General features: G+C 54.8%; 1 protein-coding gene across 9 annotated transcripts in view; it reads left to right on the top strand.

Moving 5' to 3' along the window:
* The window catches only part of Lingo1 (leucine rich repeat and Ig domain containing 1), a 182,946-nt gene extending 159,968 nt beyond the window's left edge, over positions 1 to 22,978 (top strand). For 6 of the 9 annotated variants that reach the window (XM_057768215.1, XM_057768212.1, XM_057768213.1 and 3 more), the window contains one exon: positions 20,098 to 22,978. In XM_057768215.1, the coding sequence (XP_057624198.1) occupies positions 20,110 to 21,954 (1,845 nt within the window). In that variant the 5' untranslated portion in view covers positions 20,098 to 20,109 and the 3' untranslated portion in view covers positions 21,955 to 22,978. Of the gene's footprint in view, positions 1 to 3,798; positions 4,004 to 5,111; positions 6,021 to 20,097 lie in introns of those variants that run through there. The other 3 variants (XM_057768208.1, XM_057768216.1, XM_057768209.1) reach the window with 3 other exon arrangements.
* Positions 22,979 to 25,363: the final 2,385 nt, after the last annotated feature.

Genomic DNA, 25,363 nt, shown 5'->3' with positions numbered 1-25,363 from the left:
CATCTCTACGTGCAGAGGCTTGAATCAAATAATATGACCTCATAGATTGTTCAGGGAGGGAATCCAAGTGAGGCAGAGTTGCTTCTCTGACTCAGGGTTTCTTGGGGCTTCAGTCAAGGTATTCAGAGAGCTGTGATCTTCCCAGAGCCCTGCTCGAGGAACACCTGCTTCCATGTTGGCTCCCTGGCCCTGGGTCCTGTAGTGCTGACTAGAGACACCAGTTCCTTTCTAGTGGGCTTCTCAATAGAGCTGTTGATGGTATGGCAGCTGCTTCCCTTAGAATAAACAAGCGACCATGGACAGAAAACACCTAAGACAGAGGCTGCATCTTCTCTTTTCTTTTTTTATAATCTTATATCCAAAGTGACATCCCCTCTCTTCTGCCACATTCTACTCATCGGAAGTAAGTCGGGGTGTGGAGGTGTTGCTTGATGGTTAGAATACTTGCTTGACATGTGTGAAGCCCTATGACACTGGGAAGGGGAGGGAGGTGAGTCAGTCAGTCCATCTGCACTCAGGGGGATTGGGATGACCCAGGGAGAGACTGTAAGGCAGGAGTCACCTTAGCTCCGCCTATTAGAGGGCAACTGAAATTTGGAAAGAGCAGTGACTTTTCCAGGGTCACACAACAGTTAGAGGGGGTATGAGAACTAGAACCTGAGGCTGCCTGAGGGCCTCTGGATCTACTACACTGCCTTTAGCCTCAGAGAACAGGTTCTGAGTTAATAGACGGGTCTCCAGGACATCGGAACTCAAGATGAGTGCTTAATGAATGGGTTTGCTAACAGAGCTGCCTGTTTGCATGCATTAGCTCGAATTTCCCCTCGTGTGCTCCATGGGGACCGCCAAGCCCAGGCCCTTAGGAGCAGTTTCTCTGCCAAGCACAGAGGCCAAGGCCCCAAGAGCTGGAGAGTGGTCCCTTTTACAAATCGTTATCTATATTTTCATATTTTTTGCTCTCAATTTAATCTTTTTATCCCCAGTGGAGATAGCACTTCTCTGATTCCTCCCATTCCAAGATAAGTCAAAGTTAGGAATAGCACTGGGTCTTTTCTTGGGGGCTTTGGAGTGGGCCAGGAAGTCATTGATTGGCTTCAGACAAAGTTCTTACTTCTCAGTCTCATGGACGTCACATCCAGGCCAGGCAGCCTTCCAACCCTACTAGGGCTTCTGCTGAGGACCCTGAGGGTGTTCTGACCTCCCCTCGGTGTTTATTGCCGTGCCCCCACCCCACCCCCCACCCTCCACTGAGGGTTACTGACTACTCTGCTTCTAGACAGACAGGGGCATATCACTCACTCTCGAGCCCCCAGCAATGGCGCTACAAACCCAGCCCTGAGAGAACAGAGAGGCATGACTATGTGGGATCCAGGAGCACCCTGTGGCCAGGGTGGAGACTTTGCATTCGGCTCCTGCAGGTCCAGACTCCCTTGTCTGCCTCACAGTTGCACCATCACAGGGCTCTGACCTATGGATTAACTGCCATGTCCCAATCCACTTCGCTCCAGCCTGAATCTCTAGGACTTCATTATGCCAGCAGCCTTTACCTGAGAATAAAGGACTTCAGAGCATGGGGTAGGCTAGGCCTCTGCTGTGGCTCCCGGGGGTACCAAGGGCCCTGATTTTAGGACTTAGCTTTCTAGGAACCTAGAATTTTCCTCTAAGGAACTAAGGGATCTTATCTTACTATCCCCATTGTCTAGGCAGGGCAGAAGAATCCTGAGGCCTTGGCATACAACTGAGGGAACTTTGGCCCAGAGAGGTGCAGTTCCCCTTCAAGGTTGCACAGCAAGGTAATATGTGGCACAAAACAGAATATGAGGTTCACTTGAGCACCCAGCTCCAAAAGCTTTGAGTGTGGGCACCACCCCTGCCCCACACCCCATGCCTACCTCTGCTTACCCAGCTTCCACTGCCTCCTAGCTCCTCGGCTCCGTTTTTCTTGCTAATTAGAGGTCTCAGCAATGACTCTGCTGTCCCAGCCATTTTAGAGCCATCATTAATTTCAAGTGCCTTCAGAAATAACCATCATCGTAAAACCGTATGAGCTGCTGAGATGCAAGCAGGCAGGACCAGCAGACATGGAGGCAGGCTTGTGTGTGCCATCCTCTCCAGCCTGTGCCTCCGGGGAAACCTGCCCCTGCTAGGTCCCTGCCACCTAAAACCTCAGCCTCTAAGAATGGGAGGAGAACATAGCTGGGGCTTGGAAATAGAACACAAACCACACCAAAGCCCAGCTTGGCCTCTGCGCAGAATAAGCTTGGACAGTACAGCCATGAACCCAAGCTCCTACTTTCTCTTTTGTATGATGCCATCTGCAGTATCAGTCCTTCTTTGTAGCCATTTTATCATTTTAATTTGAGATGGGGTCTCAGGAACTTGCAGCAAACCCCCTGCCTCGGTTTCCTGAGTGCTGGGATCACAGATAGGAACCACCACAGCTGACAGTCATGCCATTCTTGAGATGAAGATGAAAACCGAGCTTAGAGCCTGACTTACAGATTGGTGGATATGTGTTAGAGGGAGAGTCCCCTCCTCCTGTGTTAGAGGGACGGTCCCCTCCTCCACACGCCCTGGAAAGCTTACTTCAGTCCCTGCTCTGGCCAGAATTCAGGCTACAGAAGGCTGGTTCCTTGAACCACCAGCTTCTTTATTAGGATTTGCTTAGTTGGACATGGAGACCTTTCATTCCCACCTGTTATTGGGAGCTCCTAGTGGAAGAACAGAGCAACAGGGGTATAGGCCTTGCCTGAGGCCTTTAAGTCTGGTCTTAGGGAGGAGGGAGGTCTTCATTTGCTCTTGAAATGTGACAGAAACCAGAAGAAAGACTTACCCCGGAGGTGGACCACGGACCAACAAAGACCTACAGGTGTAGTGAGCATTCCTTAGCTGTAGCTCTGGTTGTAGCAAAGAAGTCCCCAAACTGGGCCATCCTGATGCTCCACAGGTGGTCCTGGGACCTGTGAGAACACTGTTGAGAGCCACCCCACCAGACATCTAGCTAAGAAGGGGGCCCAGGGTTAGCCTCCTCCCTTATGGGTCAGAAGGACATGGTCAACGACCAGGCCCTAGCTGAATCCTCTCCTTCCACTGGTGAGAGGAGTCATTTTCTTCAGGAGACATAGAGAAAAAACAATGTCTGGGTTGTTGCTTACAATGGAGGTAGCTGGGGTGTTATCTCCATCGCCCCAGGACACGGAGAGACGATGAGTAGGTGTGCACCACAAGACCCCGGGCTGATACACCAGCTTCCTCATCCAGCAACTGGAGACTGAGGATGGGGGTGATGGACTCTCCCCCATTTCTCTGACCAGATCACTGAGGCTGGAAGCAGGTGAGTCGGGGGCGGAGATCTGCGGTGGCCGCGCCTTGCCTGCGTCAGTCGCCGCACCAGGAATAGCCCCCGCCCCCGCCCCCGCCCCGCAACGGGTCTGGCAGAGCCTTTACGCAGGAGCTAGAGAGCGTCTATTCCTGTCGGGCTGTGGGAGGAGGCGGCGCGGGAGGGCGGGAGCTCACCCGTAACTCACAAACAGCCGGGGTGGGGGAGCTGGGGAGACTGGAAAGGGGGTGCTAGGATCACGGAATTGGGGGGCCCCGCGAACTGCCTGCACTGGGCTCTGGAAGGGAGGGGACTCGTGTGGCCGCCCCACCTCCCCTCCTACAAGTAAGTCCCTCTGCCAAGCCTGCCTCCCACTGGTTTACTCAGCCCTGGAAAGCCATTCAAATTCCCTTTCCACGGTTTACAAGCTGTGTGACCGTGGCCAAGTCACGTAACCTCTCTGAGACTGGGGTTCCTGCTTGCTGTCACAGGGGAATAATAGTGTCTCTTCCCGAGGTTGTTGGATGAAGAATGTAAGATGCATGGAGCATCGCCGACACCTGCGAGGAAGGGGTTCTAGCTAGGCCTGAGCTAAGGATGGCCATAGACAGAAGGCGGGAGTGTCCCAAGCAGTGGTGTGGCAGTGAGGATGAGAGGTATCCAGAATCGGGTTCGCTGGAACAGGTTTGTGCAACTCTTTGGACTGTGTGTGAAGTTGATCTGTGGAAATCAAGGCAGCGCTGGGGGGTGGGAACCTGGGGTTGGCCTCTCCAGACCAGCCAGGCATCTCTGAAATGTCAGGCTGGTTCCTTGGAAGGAGAGTGAGGTACTGGGAGCGGGGTCCTTGCCCACCCTAGAAAAGGACAGGCCTTGGATGGGCCTCTTCCCTCCCAGCTCAGCTTCCTTCTTTGTCTGCCAGCATCCCCACAATCTCTCAGGAATGTTGAGGTGCTAATGGGGAGAAGGGGCCTCTGCGTTGTGACATCTTCATTGATGGTTATTAGAATAAAACTGGCATAGTTTTAAGGGGAATCTGGCTTCGAGCAGATGGGAAGGGCGTACAGTAGAAGAATGTGAGGCTCTAATGGGTTGTCTGACTGCTTCAGTATTTGCCAACCCACCCTGCCAGGCTAGTCTCTGCGTCTGTGGCCCGAGAAAGGTCTGGGTCTCTATGTAAAGATCTTATTCTTTGGGGCCAACTGAAGATATGATCCGAGGCCAGGATCCACCAAACTCGGAATTTTTTTTAGGGAGTTAGGTGGTGAATAGCTAAGCCCAGACCGAGGCTCTGTGCTGCCCTCTGCTGGTTGCTTGGTAGAGTGCCACCTTCAGGAGCCTGCCAGAGAGGCCTGCTGCCCTCTGCTGGACAGGAAACCCGACGGGGTGGAGACCAGAACGCAAAGGTGTATTCTAGACCTGGCCTCCGGGTAGACCCGCTAAGAAAGCTCGGCTTCCACACCGCCCTCCTATGCTTCCGGTTCTGCAAGCCTCGCCCCAAGATCCCTAGGAAGTAGTGGAGTGGGGGTGGGGGTCCCAGACATTTCGAGAGGAGGGGTCAAGGCCTGACCCTCCTCACGCCGTCCTCTAAACAACCCTGGCCAGGTCGGGGGGGGGCTGTCTGTCCACGTGCGTGTGTCGGTCCACACATCCGTGTGCAGTGACCCCAGTTAACACGTGTGAACACACGCGCTCACATGCACATGCATGTGGTCAGTGACAATCACACGCGAATGGGTGCACGCTCCCTAGGAAGACCGCAGGCCGGGCTGGCTTGAGACTAGCCGGAGCCTGGGACCCAGAGGGGCACTGCGTGGTGCAGGGCGGGAGCACAGGGGCGCCGGCCCGGGAGCGCTCTTCGTCTGCGCCCCGCTGCCACTCTCGCTGCCCCTTGGGTGCTGGGCAGCTGCTGGGGTGCTCCTCGATCTTCGCCCGGTTCTCTGAAAGAAGGACCCCCACCCAGGTTTTGCGGCCGCGCCTTCTCCTCCCCCGCCCGGCTCTTGCGCTCGCTCTCTAGCTCCCTCCCTTTCTCTGTCCCTCCTCCCTCCCTGGCTCGCTGCACGCTCCTCTCGCTCCCTCCCCACGCCGCTGCAGAGCGCGGAGCCCGAGCGGGAGCCGGCGTGGGAGCCGGAGCGGGCGGGAGCGCAGGCGGCGGCCGGACCCGGACCCGTCCCGGTCCCGGAGCGCGCGGAGTCCCCACCCGCGCCGCTCGGGCCCCCCTCCCGACTCGGGGCTCTGAGCAGCATGCGCGGCAGCTGCCCACCGGCCCAAGCCCTGGCCCCGGCCCCGCTGCGGAGAGCGCCCGGCCTCGACCCCGGCCCCAGCGGTAGAGGCGGTGGCGGCGGCTCCCGGCCGGCCCGAGGGACAGAGCTAGGCTCCCGGAGCCCGCGCCAAGCGTCCTGAGCGCGCCAGCTCCTCAGCCCGCCTCGGCTGCGACCTCCGCCCCCGACTCCCGAGCTCCTGCCCCGGGGCTGGCTGGGCTCCCGCCCGCGTAGGACAGACAGACGGACGGCCAGCCCTGCGAGGGCGCGTGGACCGGGCGGAGGTGTTGGAGGAGGAGACGGAGGAGGGGGGCTGGGCTGGGGCTGGGGCTGCGCCGGCAAGAGAGACATGCGATTGGTGACCGAGCCGAGCGGACGGACAGCGCGCCCGAGATGCAGGTGAGCCCCTCCACGGTGGCCGAGCCCGAGTCGGCAGCCCTGCGGTGAGTGCCTCTGGGAGCAGCTGTCCGCTCCAAGCTTCACCCCCCTGGGGCTATGTAGGACATCCTGTACCACCCAGACCCCCTTGGGGTCACAGGCCTGAACCTCAAGTTTCAAATGATTTTCCCATTTTTCTTCTGCTGGCCCTTACAGATCGCTCGGGTTGGCAAACTGGGACCCGTGGTCAAGGAGAGATCCACTCCGTTCCATTCCTAAATCACCCTCCCATTCTGGGCATTGGTCACCCGGAGGGTATGCTCTCTTAGCCCTGAACGAGTCCCTTTCAGTGGACCAGAGGCCACCTCCCCAGCCCTGGCTAACACCCCCAAGTCTGGGGACACAACTAGGGAGCAGTTTCTCTTCAGGCTCCAGCTAGGATTGCCCCTCTCTCCTCAGGAGCCTTCCCAACCTCTTTCTGGTTCCTTTCTGGCTCCTCCCAGGTGGAAGGAAGGTGGAGAGGGGAAGAAGGGAGGGAGGGAGTCCAGTTGAGGAAGACCCAGGAACCTTCGGGGCTCCCCTTTGTCTTCCTTCAGCTGGGCTTCTCACCTCCTCCTGCCCCACTTTTCACTCCTTGGGAAATGGGTGGGAAGTGGAAGCCTGCTAAAAAGGGGGAGGTGAGAAAGGAGCCTCCTCCGGTGTGTGCCCAAACACACCCTATTTGGGTGGGCTTTGGGCTTCCTGCCCTCTGAGATACCCCAGAAGATGTTTCTCTCTAGGTGGGTCCCACTTTGAGGAGGGGTGGGACCAGGCAGGTGAGCAGTCCCTTGGGTCTCTTATTGTTGGGGTCTCTGCCCAGCCCCTGACCAGCTCTTGTGGCGGCACCTCCCCTTTGTTCTCAAAGGCCCTGTGGTGGGTGGGTGGAGTGGCGACCAGGGCACATGGAAGATAGGAACAGCTCTGCCCTGGTGGGTGGGAGTGCAAGAGGCCTGAGGTGGGGGCAGGACCATCTGGGCCAGCCCCTTTCTGCCAGTCCAGCCTTCCCCCAGGCCTTGGCTGGGCTTGGGCAGCCAGAGGGCGCCCGGCTCTCCTGGTTCTCGGTTGTGGGCTCAGCCCTGCTGTCCATTATGCCAACGACTCCAGCGCCGGGCCTTGGTGCCAGGGGAGCACCAAGCAGGCAGATAACCTGGGGCTTCCCTGCACCCACTGAGGGCTGCTGATGAGGGGAAGGGTGTTCCACTGCTTCTGGCCCTTTGTCCTTGTGTAGGCCAAGAGGGGTGCAGAGTCCTCAGCCGTTGGGAAGGTGCTAGCACCTGGTTTGCTGGGAAGCAAGCCTGAGGTGACAGAAAGGAGAGGTGAAGAAGGCATTGGGGCCACGCTGAAGGTGCCAGGGAAAAGGGGGCATGGTATCGCAAGATCTGAGGGCAACACCCAGCTGCCTCCTTGAGGAGACTCAGCCAAAGAAGGACAGGACCCCGTGGAGCTCTTGTCTCTGTGCCCCCTCCTCCAGTCCTGGGTGAAGTGTGAGATGGCCCCGCGTAGGGTTCCATCAAGACTGTGATGCTCCCTAGACCTGGAGTAAATGCAGGTTTAGGAAACAGCTTTTACGGGATGGGTGTGTGCTGCGCGCTAAGGTTTGATGCTTTGTGGGTGAAGGGATCCCACAAGACTGCTTTACTTGTCACGGTCCTCTTTGATCCTGGGGAGTCATCTCTTCTGTCCCTGCCCCTAAACACACGTTTCTCACACTAGATAGTTGTTTGGTTTTTTTAGAGGGTCACTATCCTCCTCCTCCTCCAGAATGGGCTGTTGCTTAGCAAAGAAAAAAAAAGTTAAGCAGGACCTGTATCCAGGATGGCTCAGCTGAGCCTCTGTTAGATGCTCGTGAAAGTAGAAGGCTGGCCCTGGGGGTGGGGTGGGGAGGGTAGGACCTTTTCCTGGCTCCAGGAAGTCCTGTGTGTGACTTTCCAGCTCCAGGTTCCCCTCCCAGAACATGACCACTGATCGTATTTTTGTTCTCTCCCTGCCAGTTCTTCCCCATATGCCTGTATCCTCCCTTGGCTTGGTCTAGCATCCTTCTTCAAAGGGCTCTCTTCTTCAAGAAGCGTCCCCTAGCTGCTCTAAGTACCCACATTGATTTACACATGATGGCATGCCAGCCCATTCATTCATGCATTTACTCTGTACATCCTGGTAGCTGCCTGCTCGGCTCCTACCTAGATCCTATTGATTACCTTGAATACCTAGGCAAACCTCCGGGCATGGGCAAGATATTGAGGCCCTAGGACCTCCTGGCAAGGACAACCTGTAGGGGCCATGGAGACCTTAGCTGCAAGAATGGGTAGGGCAAGATAAGCGCTAAAGATGTCCCAGGTAGAGACTGGGGAGAGCCAAGGCAGATTCTCAAGAAGGAGGGCGGTTCTTTGTGGGAGCTGATGGAGTCAGGCTCTTAGAAGAGGGTGACTGGAGGTTTTCCAGAGACACAGGAAGCAGGGGTTTCCAGAATGAGAGGAGACTCTCTGAAGAAAGCTTTGAGAAGGCAGGGTCACTTCCAAACACACCTGAGGCATTCTTGATTCTGACCTTTGTTTATGTGAATGAATGGTTAAGTGAATACCCTTGAGTGCTGCGGGTCAATTGCGCTTCTGCGGAGCAGCGAGTGTTCAGCTTCTCCAGCGTCGCTCCACTGTGAGAGTGGACTCTGCACTCGCAGGCCTGGTTCAAGCTTTAGCTCCACCACTGCCTCGTGCTGTGACTTTGGGGAATTTACTTAATCTCTCTGGGCCCCCATGTCCTTTCCAATAAAGTGGAGTTAACTATAGTATCTCCCTCAATGGAGACGGTGGCAGTTAGCCGTGAGTGCTTCATGAGTGCCAGCTGCTCACAGTCCATATCAGATGTGCTTCCGGTTTTCTCCTTGGAGGTAGTGCCAAGATTTAGTTTTCTAGCAGAGAAAACAACCAGCAGGGTGGAGTGACCTCTCCAAAGCCCCCCATCTTGCAGGCATGGGTTTACACGAACATGCTCTCCTTCTGACCGTGGGAGGTGGCTGTTCTCACTGTTCAGGCCTAGCCTGTTCATTTGTTGATCCATGCGTTTGTAAGTAGTACTCGCTGTGGGGGTGAGGTGGCACAGGCCTTTAATCCCAGCACTCGAGAGGCAGAAGCAGGAGGGTCTGTGTGAGTTGGAGGCCAGCCTGGTCAGCAAGAGCTAGTTCCAGGACAGGCTCCAAAGCTACAGAGAAACCCTGTCTCGAAAAACCAATAATAATAATAATAATAATAATAATCGAAAACCAATAATAGTAATAGTAGTAGTAGTAGTAGTACTTGCCTGGGCATGGTGGCGCACGCCTTTAATCCCAGCACTTGGGAGGCAGAGGCAGGCGGATCTCTGTGAGTTCAAGGCCAGCCTCTTCTACATAGTAAGTTCTATAGCAGTCAAGGCTACACAGTAACACACACAAAAATAATAAAATAAATAGGAGTAGTGCTCACGATAACACAGTGAACACACGCTCCAACTCTCCAGCTTCAACATTCAGCCTTTGCCTCTTCCTGTGTCTTCTCCATGCCTCATCCTCAGCTCCTCTTCATGAGGCAGTTGCCACCCTGCACTCTGTATTTAAATTTCTCTTGCCTCTTGTGTTTGGGGCTGAGGGTGTAACTCAGTCGTGGGACACTTGCTTAGCATTCATGAAGTCCTGGGTTCAGGACCCAGCACCAAAACAAAATAATATATAAGAACTGTGGCATTTTCGTTATTTTTTAACTCTATATAAAGTATAAATGGCATGCAGTCCTCTGGAATTGACTTTTTCATTCATTATCATATTTTTGCAAATGATAGTGGATATCAGCACCCATTCATTTTTCTCTGATGGGTTTGGTTGTTGCTTGAATGTAACACAATGTATTCGTGGCTCTCCCGTTGATGAGCATTTCGGTTGTTCATCTTTCTGGCTCTTAGAGATGGTGCTGCCACAACCCCCCTGGCCCTGTCTGCTGAGGCAGTGTGGGAAGTGCCCTGATCTGTTGGGCTGAAAGGCATGTCCATGTTCGGCTTTCCTAGGAACTGTGCCAAAGTGTTTTCCAAATTGGTTGGACCACTTTATGCCTCTCCCACAGGGGACGAGTGCTCCTCCCACCCTCTCCATCCCCAGACAAGTCCATGCTGTCTACTGACTGTCCTGGTTTCTCCTGATTGAATGAGTGTAAACTGGGATTTCATTATAGCCTTGATTTGCATTTCTCGGATTCAAGGTTTATGGCGTCTGAAAGGGGGTTGAGACAGGCAGCGTCCAGTGTGGGCTGGACCTCACTAAGTGGTTATTATCCCACGAAACTCGGTTTCCTCTGAAATGGGGATATTGTCGTAAAAGTTCTGCACTCAGGCGTGGGCAGGAGTGATGGGAGGGGGATTCCGCAAGGAACTGGAAATGAAGGCAGAGCAAGTAAGACTTGCATCCCTGTGCAGCAAGAACAAGAAGGAAGCATTTAGGGGGTGCCAGTTACTCTGGGTCCACTTCAGGATAGGAAGGGGCTGCCTAGCTCAGGAGCTACAGGGAGCCTGTGTTTCTCTCTCTGCTCAGCTCTCTGCAGCTCCCCTTCCTGCACCCTGGCATTGACATGCGGCCTGGCACTGGTGAGTGCTTAGCGAGAATGTGGTGGCCAACTGCTGGATGAAACGTGTGTGTGCTCCTGCCCCTGGCATTCACAACTCCCTGGGGGCCCTCTCTGATTGCTCTTGTCCAAGCAAACGAATGAAGGGCGACCAAGCAAGATAGCTCCTGGGCATCCAAGGGTCTAAACCACAAGACCCACCAGAGGGGCTAAGAAGCTGGGTACTAGCAGGCCAAGTTGGAGTACCTCCCCCTGCCAGCCTGATGTACCCACAGTTGATTTCACCCCCCTTTCCCTGCCCAGGCCTGGGCCCCTGGAGCTGGTTAGAGACAAGCGCCAGGGCTGGCGGAATAATTATGCCTATTTCATGTGACACCCAAATTGATTGCCGCCAGGGTGACATTACCAGGGCATTGTTCCTCATCTCCAACCTCTTATTACATGTTATTAGGGTGTGTGGTGTGTGTGTTTTTTTCTATTTTTTTTCCATTTCAGGGAATTAATCTCTCCCTTCCACCTCCTCTGCTTCCCTCTGCAGAGAATCACTCTCGGCCTGGGAAGGGGGCGGGGCCTGACAAACAACCCTTTTCTGCTTGATCCTGAGCAGACCTGCAGCTACAGCTGGGGGCCTGGCTATCTCTAGTCCCTTGGCTTGAATCCAAGATGTGGGCATCTTAGAGCTGAGAGAGGCTGCTAAGATCTAGCTTCCAGAAAGGCCTCTACTTGCAAGCCTCCCATGACAGACTGCTCACAGTGGGGCCGAGGTAGGTCTTCCACCTCCCTTGGCTCCACTCTCTGCACCAGCCTTGGACACTTGACACAGTTCTTAGAGGTGTGCAAGGTTTTCACTCTCCTCACCACATATGGGGTTGTGCAAGGGCAACCTTAGGGTCTCCCAGCTGGGCCTGAGCTGGGCCCAGCATAGCCTGTGTCCAAGCAGAGGATCTACCAGCTCCCTGGCATGAGCTCAACATGTTGGAATGATGGACGTTCACAAGGGACTGACCAGGACTTGTTGAACAGAGAGGGCTTGACCAGCCAGTACCAGGGGAAGGGTAGTGTTTTTGTTTATAGTTTGTCTGATCATAAGTAACTCATCACACTTTGCTTTATGATTCATCAGGGGCTTATTTTTTCCCCCTTTGTGAAGCACAAATATCCCAAACCATCATCCACCCATGACCTAGCTCCACCATGAGCGGGGTGGCCACATTGGAATGGCAGAGAAGATAGCTGCCGGTGGGCCTTCCTAGGCCAGCCTGAGATTCTGTGGGCCATGGACGGTGCTGGTGCTCTTGACATCATTGCTCGTCTGTGTGATGGTCTCTAAAATGGAATGCCTCTGGATTAAGACTAGCACAGTGCCTTGAACTAACATCCCAGGCTGTTTCCTCATCAGTTCAGTGGGGTCGATATATTGAGGGCCAGGAGGGCCATCCTGTGCTCAGCATAAAAGCCTTCCTTCCTTCTTCATGAGCTCTCTGTGCCCAGCATGGTGAGAGGGCAGCACAAAGCCTGCCTGCCCCGCTGCAAAGGAAGACATTGTGGTCTCAAGGGGTAAGAGCCCTTCAGGATCTCAGAGGTCTCTAAAAGAGTGATCAGGACAAGCTGGGGTCTAAGGAATCCCAGCTCTGCCCCTTGTGGCTGTGTGACTTTCAGCGAACTGTATGCCTTCTCTGTGCTTTAGCCCTCTGATCAGCAGAACAAGGATAATTATACCAATCCTCCTAATTGTGAAGATGCCACCAGTTGCCTGGCTGTGTGAACACTGCTTTTCTTTGTCCGAATGTTTTGTAAGACACTGTGGGGAGGGAGGCAGAGTTTAGACTCTCCAGAGTTCTTGCCATGCTGTGACCGCGAACAGATTCACAGAACCTCTTTGTGTTACCCCTTTTTCTTTTTCTTTTTTTCTTTTCTTTTTTTCTTTTGAGACAGGATCTCTATATATAGTTCTGTTTGGCCTAGAACTATGTAGAACAATCTGGCCTCAAACTCACAGAGATCCCCCTGCCTCTGCTTCCCAAGTGCTGGGACTAAAGGCATGCACCACCACACCCAACCGTTTCCAATGTTTTAACCACAAAATGGGGGTTAATGACTCCACCGGCCTTGGTGGGTAGCTGTGGTTTCCACAGGATGCTTGATGCCAGGGGCCCTGTAGGAGGATTCCCAGCCACCACTGCCATGTTGATCCAGTTGCTACCCACCCCAATCCCTGCTGCTTGCCCCACTCTTTTCCCTCTGCTTTGGCCTGCTCTCATCTGTGAGTCTGCATCCATCCCTCTCAGGCCTGAGGCCTGGGACTCCCCAGGTGGGGGTAGGCTGGGGTATCTGGGAGGATGGGGTAGGGGCCTTCAGGGCGTCTTTCTGTCCCTGGGAGCCTAGGTTGGCATCTCAGCTCAGAAGGTCATTGGGGTGCAGGATCTGGGTTTCTGGCCTCCCTGCCAACACTTCACATAGGCCCTTGCCAGGTCTCTTTACCCAAGGGACAGCTCCTATTCAAGGAAGGGGGTGCTGTCTACTCAGTCAGGCCCAGCACAGGTGACCCTGCAGAGCAGCAAGCTCCAAAAGTGATCCAGTCCTCCAGGATCACACAGCAGGGTGAGGTGCCCTGGCCGGAATCCAGGATAAAGCCCGTGAGCCCTTTGTCACCACAGTTGACTTTCTCTAGGCCCTGCCCAATCCCTGCTCCTCTCTAAGCTGGCCACTCCTGGAGGGCAGAGCCTATATATAGAAGCCTTTAAACACTAAGATGCTTTGACAATTAAAATTCATAATTTATCCCTTAAATGGCCTGAGGTTGTGGGCTGGCCGGAAGGCTGGCAGTTCCTGAGACTGGCTGTGCTTGGGTCGAATGGGCAGGGGCCTCCCTCCCTTGCACTCAGGGGCCAGGTGCTTGATCAGGGCAACCCAGAGTTCAGGATAGCCAGGGTGCTTGGAGCCTTGCCCAACCTCATTTGTCCTAAAAGGCTGATAGGTGAGCAGCCCAGTTGGTACCCTCCATCCAGCCTTGCTCCACAGGCCAAGTGGGCACACTTAGGAAGAGACTGGATTTCTCAGTGTGCCAGAGAGACAGGGCTACTGGCACCAGGCCAGGTGCTCCATCACCTACAAACATATTGGTGTTCTGTGTCACACATGTATACTGGTGTTTTCTGTGTGTCACATACACACAGAGATTCTTTCTCTGTCACGCATTTGATGCTCTCTAGCATCCTCTCTGCCCCCCACCTGTATATGTACACACACACACACCACACAACCACACACACATATACAACACACACATATACACACCATACACATACATATACATCACACACCACAAACACAACCATACATAACACACACACCACACACAACCACACACACATATACACACCATACACATACATACACATCACACACCACATACACAACCATACATAACACACACACCACACACAACCACACACACATATACACACCATACACATACATACACATCACACACCACATACACAACCATACATAACACACACACACCCTGCAAACCTAGCAACTCTTTGCCAGAACCAAGAGCAAGAGGAAAATAATTATGCACAACAAAAGACATGACCTCAATTTCTTCCAGGTTGACATTTTTTTCTCCCCTTGGTGTGTGTGTGGAGGGTGTGTATAGCTAGAGACAGTGCTAGCCAGGAGGGGACACACTGGACTGTTCTAGCCAGCAAAAACAGCACTGATCTTGCAGCTCAGGTTGGTTGCTGACCCTCCTCTCAGGGTCCCCTCCCCTGTGCCCAGGTGGCCTGCTCCTGGTTCTTAGCCTAGCCCTGCAGACCAACACTACATTCCCCCATTAGCAGCTCCTTCTTAATCCATTACCTGCTCTTCACAGCTCAGCAGGGATGAGTCAGGACAGCCAGAACAGTGTCTTGAAGGAGCCCAGGGACTGGGCCAGGATCTGGGGCAGGAGAAAAGCCAATCGGAGTCCTGCATGCTTTCAGCTTGACCTGGCCATAAGCCACCTCCTCCTTCCTAGCCTTGCTATCCTCTCTCCTCCCGGAATCCCTTCTCGAGCCTAGACTAAGCATTGGAGGACAGGGTTGAATTTTGTCTAGTGTTTCCAGGGCTGTCGTCTGATTAGTTAAGGTGGGAGAGGCTAGGGGTGCAGAGATGAATGAGATCTAGTTCAGCATTTTAATTTGGGAGCCACAGAGAAAGTGAGAAGGAGGGAGCACTAGCAGCCATGGTCCAGAGAATCCCACAAGGGGGAGGAGTGCCCACACCCACACAGCAGCAAGGTGGTGAAGGCTGGGCAGATCTCTGGCACCGGTGGAGGGAGGAACCAGGAGGTAATTGTGCATTGTCTCTAGAAGGGCCACTTGGTCCTAGCTGCCCATGAACAGGTACATGTAACTGGCGCTTTCATGCTACAACATGGGCCCAGCAACACTGAGGCCCCAGCAAGGCAGCTCTAGAGCAGGGCTTCAGTTGAGAAGCCCACACTTTGCCTGGCATCTTTTCTTTGGTGACCTGAGTCCCCTCGCTTGTGTTAGTCTCTGTCTGCGCACCTGAAGATGGTTAACTGATCAAACCCACTGTAAGGATGATGGTGAGAACGAGGTAGCTTAAGAGGCCCCAGTCTTACAACTGAACGCCACACAATGTGAGGTAGAAGCCAGACGGGGCTGGATTAGCACGCAGGCTGTGGCCCCATCTATTTCTGATGGTTTTTGAGGGTTTTCACCGTATGTCACCCAGGCTGGCCTGGGACCCACAGAGATCCGCCTGCCCCTGCCTCTGGAGTGCCGGGATTAAAGGCATCTGTCACCCAGCCTGGGCCTCTCCCTGACTTTTGCCCCTCTCACCCACCTCCTGCTTCTCTGTCTGCCTCTACCCCTACTCTCTTAACCCCACCCTCCCGTTTCTTGCTCTCACACATGGTCCTTTATGAACAATGAGGCCGGGCCTGAGCACTTTGGGGATTCCCTAGCCAGCTGTTCTACTGCAGCCCAGCTGTGGGAACAGTAGGCTTCAGGGCAGTATGACCGCTGGTCACCAGCCTTGTTCCCAGAGAGGAAGTGTGCAGGCCACCTACCAGCCTAAGAATCTCAAAACTTTGTTGTTCAGAGGGCTCAGGCCCAGCCTCATAGAGCAGAGGCTCTGTAAAAAAGTCACCCCTGGGGGGAGCAGGGACAACACGGGGGACTGCTGTCCCTGAGGAATGCTATGTGGGAACCCGGAGAACCCAGTATAACTAAGCCTTCCACCCGTGCTGCGACTCACCCCAAATGAGGGGAGATTTGAGTCCAGACAGAAGCATGGGTTCACAGGAACCCAAGTTGGCAGTCGCTGAACACATGCCAGGTATCCCATCTACTGCAAGGGCTAACCACCTGGGCATGGCTCTCTGAGGGCCAGCAGCTTTCCTCTGCCCCAGGACACACGCACTCAGCCGGCTCTCCAGAGACCAGCAGACCCACCAGAGGGACAGAGCCCTGCTACCCTCTGGTTTCGTGGCCTTGAGCCCTGCTACCCTCTGGTTTCGTGGCCTTAAGCTGGCACAAGTGCGTTCCCTTCGTGGACCTCAGTTTCTCAGCTGTAAAATGAGTGAGAAATGCCTTCTGAGAACAGTGTCTCCAGGGTCTCAGCCAGTGTGCAAAGCTCCGCCCATGCAGCCTACAACAGGGCTCTCCAGTGTTCCTTCCCTTTTCTGAGCAGACCTCTGACTGACTTGTGGACCTGGCTCAGAGCTGCACCCAGTTGCCACCAGGCAATGCTGCCTATGGGACAACATGACCGCAGCCCATGCATGAGTAATCCCACACCTTACCTTCCCCACCAGAGTCCCAGGGTGGCTCTACAATCAGGAGAACTGAACAGCCCAGGGCCACCCTCACATGGATCCTCCCAGTCTGGATGAACTTCATCCCAGGTCTTCAGCCCCCTCTGTCCCCAGCCAAGGATGTTTGACTGTCCAGCATTTCAAGCATCAGTTTCCTGGGAGACTCTGAAACCCAGTGTCTCTTCAGTGAGGGGCACTGCCCAGGGCAGCCATCAGGCTGCTGCAGAGAACTGCAAATGGCCAGTGTCAGGCAACACTGAGCCAGGCCATGCCTGTCCCCGGACATGAGGACAGGTGTGGGTGGTGCTGGCAACCCAGCCATCCCTACTGCAGACAGTTCAGAGCTCGTCTTGAACTACACTGATGGCTCAGCTGCCTCCCCAGCCCTGCTTCGGGGAGGACTCAGGCCACCGCAGGGTCTGGGCATCATGCCCTGGGCACTACTGTCCTCTGCCTGCCACCTGCCTGTCTTTGAGCTTTATTTTCTTTGTATTTATTGTTCCAATTTTGAATTCTTGCCCTCATGAGAAGCCCTTGAGGTGGGCAAGGATTCAAATTAAAACACTGATTAAAAAGCATAAAGCACCCTAGAAAATACAGGAGCAGCCTTGGACTGCCAGAGCCTGGTGGTGAGCAGCCTGGGTGACCCTCTCAAGACATGGCCCCCCACCCAATATGTTATACTGCCAAGGACCCCGTGGGGGTGTGAGCCTAGGAACCTCTGCCCAACATGCTCAGCTGTCTGTTATGCCGGTATGGACAGGCATCCTCGCCTCTCAGAGCTTTAGTTTCCCTACCTTTCAGGACAGCCAGCCACCTGTAAAAGACAGAACGAAGGGCTGGGGAGATAGCTCAGACTGTAAAATGCTTGACACACAAACATAAGGACCAGAGATGAGATCTCCAGCACTCACATAAAATGTCAAGTACAGCGATGTTCACCCATAGTCCCAGTGCTGGGGAAGTAGAGGCAGGGATCCCTAGAGGTTGTTGGTCAGCCAGACTAGCTAAACTCGTGAGCTCCCCACTCAGTGAGAGGTGTTGTATCATAAACTATGGTGAAAAGTGACAGAGGAAGACATCTGATGTTGACCTCTGGCCTCCACTTGTATGTGCACATACATGAACATGCACACACACGTGCTCACACAGTAGTAGAACAAGACAATTCAGAGGGTCTGACATGGGAGTTCTCCTGACCTCATGGTACATGGTCACTGCTCTGTGGCAAACAGCCTGGCTTGGGGCGGTAGCTCTATCGGGCAAGGCTGCCTAACTTTCCCACCAACATTTTCACAGACCCCAGGTTTCATTGTTCAGTGGGCCTGCACCAAGGTCAGCCTCGGCAGAGGGCCGTCCACTACCTATAACAACTCCATCTTGATCACATGTTGCCTCCCACAGAATGTTCACCCGTGAGTGTTCTTGCGCCCTTCCCTATAGCAGGTGAGACAGATGGAGCTGGGACAGTGGCAGTGTGACCCAGAGTTGCTTATACATCACATGGTGGCCGGAGAGCATGTTTCTCCCTTTGCTCGGCTGCTGGATGCTCTCCTCTGTTCTTAATGCAGGGCATTTATGGCACTGTCCCCAGCTGACTCCCATTCCTCTCTTCTTGTCACCCCCTTGTGCCTTAACTTTTTGCATAGTTGGCCCAACGGCCATTAGAATGAGGTGCGCCACACGGCAGTCACATGTTGGTGCAAGGAAGAATCAAGTGTGTCCGCGTTGTAGGCAAGTGATGCCTCAGGGAGGACTTCACGGGGGAGGTGGTCTTTGGGGTACAGGGCTGGCAAGGCAGCTGGGACAGTTCTCCAAAAGGAGACTGCTTAGAGGCAGGGTGTGCAGGACAAAGTAGATACAGCTGTGTGGCTCTGTGGGGCGAGGAGGTGGGTGGATGCTGTACACATGTGCAAGAGGGCTTGTCAACATCTGGGGTCCTTATGCCGCCCTTCTCTCTTCAGCCTCCTCTAGAAGCTCCCAGGCTAGCCCAGGCCCGAGATGGGTGCTAAAAGTCCTATTTGCCTCCTGAAGTCCCCAGCCTCACACCCATACCAACCCCAGCTTATGGCCCAATTACTTATTGATCGCCCGTCAGGATGTTTGCTTTTCTGGTGGGTCACTGGAGCATGTGTGACTGTGGAAAATAGTTCTCTGGGGGCAGGGCAGGGAGATGCTCAGACACAGAAGAATCTGGAGAGAGAATGAGGGAGAGGAAGGGGGAGGGCCACAAAACCCTTGGGGATAACAAAACTGTGCAGATTCCATAACATGTCAGTGACACCATGAGTTCTCGCTGGTTAATCAGTCACTTAGTCGATCAACAGCCAGGAAATACCTGTCAGTTCTTGAAGACCAGCAGAGCATTTGAAAGCATGTGGAGCCAGAGCTTCTGGTCCAGATTGGTCCCTGCTACTGGTTGAGTGCTAGTCACATTCTCAGAGCCTCAGTTGTCTTAATGGATGACAATTATGATAAATTGTGTCTTGAAGGCAGAGGCTGTGTCAAGGGGTAGGGAAGAGCCCAAACTGGGCACAGACGGGACTCCCAAGCCTGGCCTCCCGTCTTGCAGTAGGCTCCACAGGGCCATGGGTATAGGACTAAATTGCAGCAGTTCAGCCCAGCTGCACCAGAAGCCAGGTGATAAGCACTGTAGCATTTTCATCCCACTGGCAGTAGAAGGATGCAGTGGGCCGCTGCTTTGGTACATCCTTGAAGCCCTCTTGGGTCCTCCCTATCCCATCTCCAGGCCAGTTCCCACAGAGGGAGTAGAAGGCAAGGCAGGCTGTACCAGGATCGGGAGAGGTATGCAGGGCTCACTCCATCTGCAGCCTCCGGCAGCCTCCCAGCCTGTTCAGCATGTCTTAGGATCTAGCTTTAACCAGCCTTGTATGTGCAGTAGTAAAGTACGGGCGTAAGACCTCCTATCCTGGTCTTAGCGGTCAGACCAAGAACTGGAGGAGCTTGGTGGTGGGATAGAATTTCTGAAGGGGCAATCCTTCATCTTGGGAATCAGTTAAGTCTTCTCTGGCTTAGCTGGTCTTCAAACCAGGACTCCTGCAGTCTGCAGAAGTGACAGTCTGGAAAGAGTGGCAGGGTTAAGGTCAGGATGAAGGAAACACTCTTGCCCTGGGTTGAGTTAGCTGATCCGATCAGGGATCTACCCTTGTAGAAGAGGTAGTCCAGGGCTTACAGGACCCAGGTGAGATCTTCAGGTGCAGAGACTTCCTGGCTGGGTCCTGGCTTCTGGGTGGCACCCCATCCTGGAACACGTTTGGTACCTTTTACAGGTACCCAGGGTTTGTAAGCCAGCTAGGATTCAGTGGCAGAGTTGGGTGGAATGTATCATGGTATTTACCATGGTAGAGTACCCAGCAGCCTCAGGAGCCCTTGCCTTGTGGACTGGGTCCAGTTGTGCTCTCCCATCCCCTTCAGGGCTATTCCCAGGAACCTGGCCTTGAGTCCTTTGAGCCTCTGTGAGTCTGGGTGGCTCACCAAGACTGACTATCACTGATAAGGCCCAGGGTGAGCTGAGACTCGGGACATGCCTAGAGTAAACTGTCTGCGGTCCCTAAAGAAGATGGCATTGCCCTTCCCCTGCAACCTTCCCACTTGGGATGGGGGTGAGGTGGGGTCCAGCCAAGTACTGCCTGCTCACTGCCGCCTCTGTCTTCTGCTTGCTTCCTGCTGCAGGTGAGCGAGAGGATGCTGGCGGGGGGCATGAGAAGCATGCCCAGCCCCCTCCTGGCCTGCTGGCAGCCCATCCTCCTGCTGGTACTGGGCTCTGTGCTGTCAGGTTCTGCCACAGGCTGCCCGCCCCGCTGCGAGTGCTCAGCACAGGACCGAGCGGTGCTCTGCCACCGGAAGCGCTTTGTGGCAGTGCCCGAGGGCATCCCCACCGAGACTCGTCTGCTGGACCTGGGCAAAAACCGCATCAAGACGCTCAACCAGGACGAGTTTGCCAGCTTCCCACACCTGGAGGAACTGGAACTCAATGAGAACATCGTGAGCGCCGTGGAACCCGGCGCCTTCAACAACCTCTTCAACCTTCGGACGCTGGGGCTGCGCAGCAACCGCCTGAAGCTCATCCCGTTGGGTGTCTTCACCGGCCTCAGCAACCTGACCAAGCTGGACATCAGTGAAAACAAGATTGTCATCCTGCTGGACTACATGTTCCAAGACCTATACAACCTCAAGTCGCTGGAGGTCGGTGACAATGACCTCGTCTACATCTCCCATCGAGCTTTCAGTGGCCTCAACAGCCTGGAGCAGCTGACTCTGGAGAAATGCAATCTGACCTCCATCCCCACCGAGGCGCTTTCCCACCTGCATGGCCTCATCGTCCTGCGGCTACGACATCTCAACATCAACGCCATCAGGGACTACTCCTTCAAAAGGCTGTATCGACTCAAGGTCTTGGAGATCTCCCACTGGCCCTACCTGGACACCATGACCCCCAACTGCCTCTACGGCCTCAACCTGACATCCCTGTCCATCACACACTGCAACCTGACCGCCGTGCCCTATCTGGCCGTTCGCCATCTGGTCTATCTCCGCTTCCTCAATCTTTCCTACAACCCCATTGGTACTATCGAGGGCTCCATGCTGCATGAGCTGCTGCGGTTGCAGGAGATCCAGCTGGTGGGTGGGCAGCTGGCCGTGGTGGAGCCCTATGCCTTTCGTGGGCTCAACTACCTACGTGTGCTCAATGTCTCTGGCAACCAGCTGACCACCCTGGAGGAGTCTGCCTTCCACTCCGTGGGCAACCTGGAGACGCTCATCCTGGACTCCAACCCCCTGGCCTGTGACTGCCGGCTGCTGTGGGTCTTCCGGCGCCGCTGGCGGCTCAACTTCAACAGGCAGCAACCCACCTGCGCCACACCCGAGTTCGTCCAGGGCAAGGAGTTCAAGGACTTTCCAGATGTTCTCCTACCCAACTACTTCACCTGCCGCCGGGCCCACATCCGGGACCGCAAGGCGCAGCAGGTATTTGTAGATGAGGGCCACACGGTGCAGTTTGTGTGCCGAGCGGACGGCGACCCTCCACCCGCCATCCTTTGGCTCTCACCCCGCAAGCACTTGGTCTCAGCTAAGAGCAATGGGCGGCTCACAGTCTTCCCTGATGGCACGCTGGAGGTGCGCTACGCCCAGGTACAGGACAACGGCACGTACCTGTGCATCGCAGCTAATGCTGGCGGCAACGACTCCATGCCTGCCCACCTGCATGTGCGCAGCTACTCGCCCGACTGGCCCCATCAACCCAACAAGACGTTCGCCTTCATCTCCAACCAGCCAGGCGAGGGAGAGGCCAACAGCACCCGCGCCACCGTGCCTTTCCCCTTCGACATCAAGACGCTCATCATTGCCACCACCATGGGCTTCATCTCCTTCCTGGGCGTTGTCCTCTTCTGCCTGGTGCTGCTGTTTCTCTGGAGCCGGGGCAAAGGCAACACAAAGCACAACATCGAAATTGAGTATGTGCCCCGGAAATCGGACGCAGGCATCAGCTCGGCCGATGCACCCCGCAAGTTCAACATGAAGATGATATAATGACGGGGAGGGATTGGGGCACAGGGACCCCCGGGGGAACACTGGGCAGGGAAGGAGCCGGGCTGCTGCCCACTCACTCCCAGGCCTTCCCACCTCCTTTCTGCCCTCCTCCCCCACCCTTCCCCTCCCCCCACGTGCCCCTGCTGCCTCGCCAGCCCTCACCGCCTGCCCTCCTTCTACCAGGACTTCAGAAGGCCAGGCCTGAGGACCCCATCTACACAGGGGCCAGAGTTGACAGACGAATCCAAAGCCGACGAACCGACACGCGGCAGAGTCAATACAATTAAAAAAAAAAAAAAGTTACAAACTTCCTCTGTAACTTGGGTTTCAATAATTATGGATTTTTATGAAAACTTGAAATAATAAAAAGAAAAAAACTATTTCCTATAGCTAGTCGGAATGCAAACTTTTGACGTCCTGAGGGCCCCAGGCCTTCTTCCAACTCAGTTTCTTGTTTTCTCTTCCTCCTCCTCTTCCTCCTTTCTCTTCTCTTCCCCCGTGGGGAGGGATCACTCAGGAAAACAGGGAAGGAGATTCCAGCCTCACCCTCTGGCCCACTCTGCCAGGTGCCATTTGGAGCCATGGGTGGCAGCTCAGCTCCAGGACCCAGCTCCAGCTGGCTTTTCACAGGAAGTAGGGGAGGGGACAGGACTGCCCAGTGTGGGTGGGGCTTGTCTGCTGGCTGCCAGGCTGCACTGCCAAGGGGAGGTGGGGGGGGCCAGGCTCGGGTGTGGCTGAAACTGGGACGGGCTGGGGTCCTCCTGTGGGAACAGCACGGTCAGTGGAGAGAGTCAGGAGCCAGAGGCAGGCCCGAGTCCTCTCCTCTGGTCCCAGCTCTGCTGCTCACTGTTGTGTGACTCAAGCAGGTCACTGGCCCTCTCTGGGCCTCAGTCTCCACATCTGTACAAATGGGAACATTATCCCTGCCCTGCCTACCTCACAGGGCTGTTGTGAGGAACTGATGAGATGATGTATGTGAACCACTTTGTAACCTGTAAAGCGCTGTGCACATGTGTGTGGGTGACTGCTCTCATTATGGTCATTATTCTCTCACTGTGGGATGGGATCCCCATGGGGTCAGGGCTGGGGGACGGGGGCAGCTCCTCGTAGGACACTGGCTGGGCTGGTAGGTTCTTCTACCTCTGCCCAGGAGGCCCCCAGACAGAAGCCAACTTTGGACTGGATGGGTATCAATATTGAGAGGGCCGGCTCTAAGTCTTATATCCACTACTGTCTGGAGACAGCCTGTCACCCAGCGCTGTCAGTCCTCCCACTAGGCCATCCCCTGGGCCTATCCTGGGCTTGACAGGGAGCGCTCAAATTTGGGACTTGGACCCAACCGCCCATGAGCTAACCAGGAGAGCCAGACAAAACCTGGACCATACTGTTCAAACCAAATCAGCCATGGAGAGGGTTGCTCTGGGCAACAGTGGTTGTTTGTCACTTTCCTAGAAAGAATCCATGGGCCCTTCGGCAAAGCTTAACTGCAGCTCGGGTCTGCAGACCCAGCACTCACTATGTCTCGTGTTTGGGCAGGGAGGGATGGGCCGGGGACACTTGGCCTCTCTACTCCAAGTTGGTGCTTTCTTCTACGGACAGCTTCTGCTCAGCCCTATGTGGGTCCAGGGTTTCCTGCCTCCCCTCCATCCTCTGGCCTTAGCTATAGCAGCGCAGAGACCAAGGGGCACAGAGAGCAATAGGGAGTTCAGTCCTTATCATCAAGAAACTGCCAGAATGCAGATCATCCAATGGGCTCCCACCTCCAAGCCAAGACCTGGAAGTGAGCAGCGTGTCTGGTGAGAGCCTGAAATGAGCCCTCAGTCAGTCTGTCCATCCGTCCCATCCGTCCTTCCTTCATTTCTCAGGCATCACTGCCATGACTCTGCTCCCAGCTCAGCTGATATCTAGGGCTACAGCCAGCCTTGCCCCAGCCTGTTCTCCTAACCAATGCCCAGGACTGCCCTGGTTCTGGACAAGGCTTGAGCCCTCTGGTGACCTCCTTTAGGACTCGGTGGAGATCCCTAGAGGAAGCAGATGGGTAGTTATAAGATTCCGAGGTCCGAGGTCAGGTCTGTGTCCACGTTCAATTGTCAGGATTATTCTCCAAGCCTCAATTCCTCACCTGCCTCTGCCTCCTGAATGCTGGGTTAAACGTGTGTGCCATGCCCAGCCTTGATCTCACTGCTTTTGCTGGTGAGAAGGATTAAATCCTTCTTGTGCACATACAGAGGATGAGGCCCAGGATGGCAGTAACTTAGCTGAAGCCAGTCAGCCTCCGAGTGACAGTTCCGGGGTCTGCTTCCAGACTCTCAGAGCCATAGCCTTCTCAGCCTGGCACAGGGCTTCTCAGCCATGCAGGGACAAGAGAACTCAGTGGGAAACCGGAGAGGTTGGGATATGTAGGATCCTTAGCAAGGAAATGGTCTGCATCCAAGAGGCTAGTCATGTTGCAGGATGCTTCAAGACCCTGGCAGGCCTGTCATCTCCTGAGAGGGATCAGAGCCCAGGCTCTCTGCTACCCAGTCTGGAGGCTGAGCTAGTACACCCTCCGTCCTCTCCAAGAGGCTCATATGGAATTGTCACATGATCTCTGGGATGCCGCAGGTGCTGCTAAACAGGGCCAAGGCGCTAATTTACTTCTGGCTACTGGGACAGAAACGGTTCCCATGGAAACACAGGGACTTGGGAAAATTCTTAGGTTCCTATCAGGTTGGGAAGAGTCAGTCTGGGAGAGGAGTGCCCAGGGTCATAGGACAGGGCTGGCTGTCTGGAAGCTAGAAAGCTGGTGGGTCTCAGCACAGCCTCTTTTCACTGTGAAAAGTGTCGTCTGTGGAAGAGGACACTCTTCTACATCACTACCCTATGCCTTGCTAAGGCTCAGGGGGGCATCCTGGGATGCCTGACTGGGGAGTCTACTTCTCTGTGCCCAGTAGTCTCTGAAGGGAACAGGAACAGCGGAGACCCCCACCAAGGATGCACAGACACTGGCCTGGAACCTGAACCTACAGGCAGACAGAACCAAAGACTTTCTGGCCCCCTACACCCTATCATAATTCTGGGGTCCTGAACTGCACCTGTGACCCTGCAGGGGTGTCCTGCCATCCCAAATGTGGCAGGGGCTGAACTGTAGCCCTGCCAGGATGTCCTTCCGCCCCAGATGCGGCAAGGGGCTGCACCCAGCTGACCTTCTCACCTGGGACTAAGGGAAGAAGTGGTAGGAAGCTCCTGGGGTAGAGAGGACAAGATCTGGAATCCTGAGTGTCCACCCATTTTCCAGGGGACAGAACCAAAGCCAGTTCCAGGAGCAGGGCATGACAGAGACAAAGATGGTGGGACCACCCTCACAAAGCGAATGGACTGGGCCAAGCTGATACGGAGGAGGTAAGCCCTAGACGGAGCAGCGAGCACC

Source organism: Chionomys nivalis, chromosome 4 (assembly GCF_950005125.1).
Source record: "Chionomys nivalis chromosome 4, mChiNiv1.1, whole genome shotgun sequence".
NCBI classification, from domain to species: Eukaryota; Metazoa; Chordata; class Mammalia; order Rodentia; family Cricetidae; genus Chionomys; species Chionomys nivalis.
This window is presented reverse-complemented; position numbering and strand designations above follow the sequence as displayed.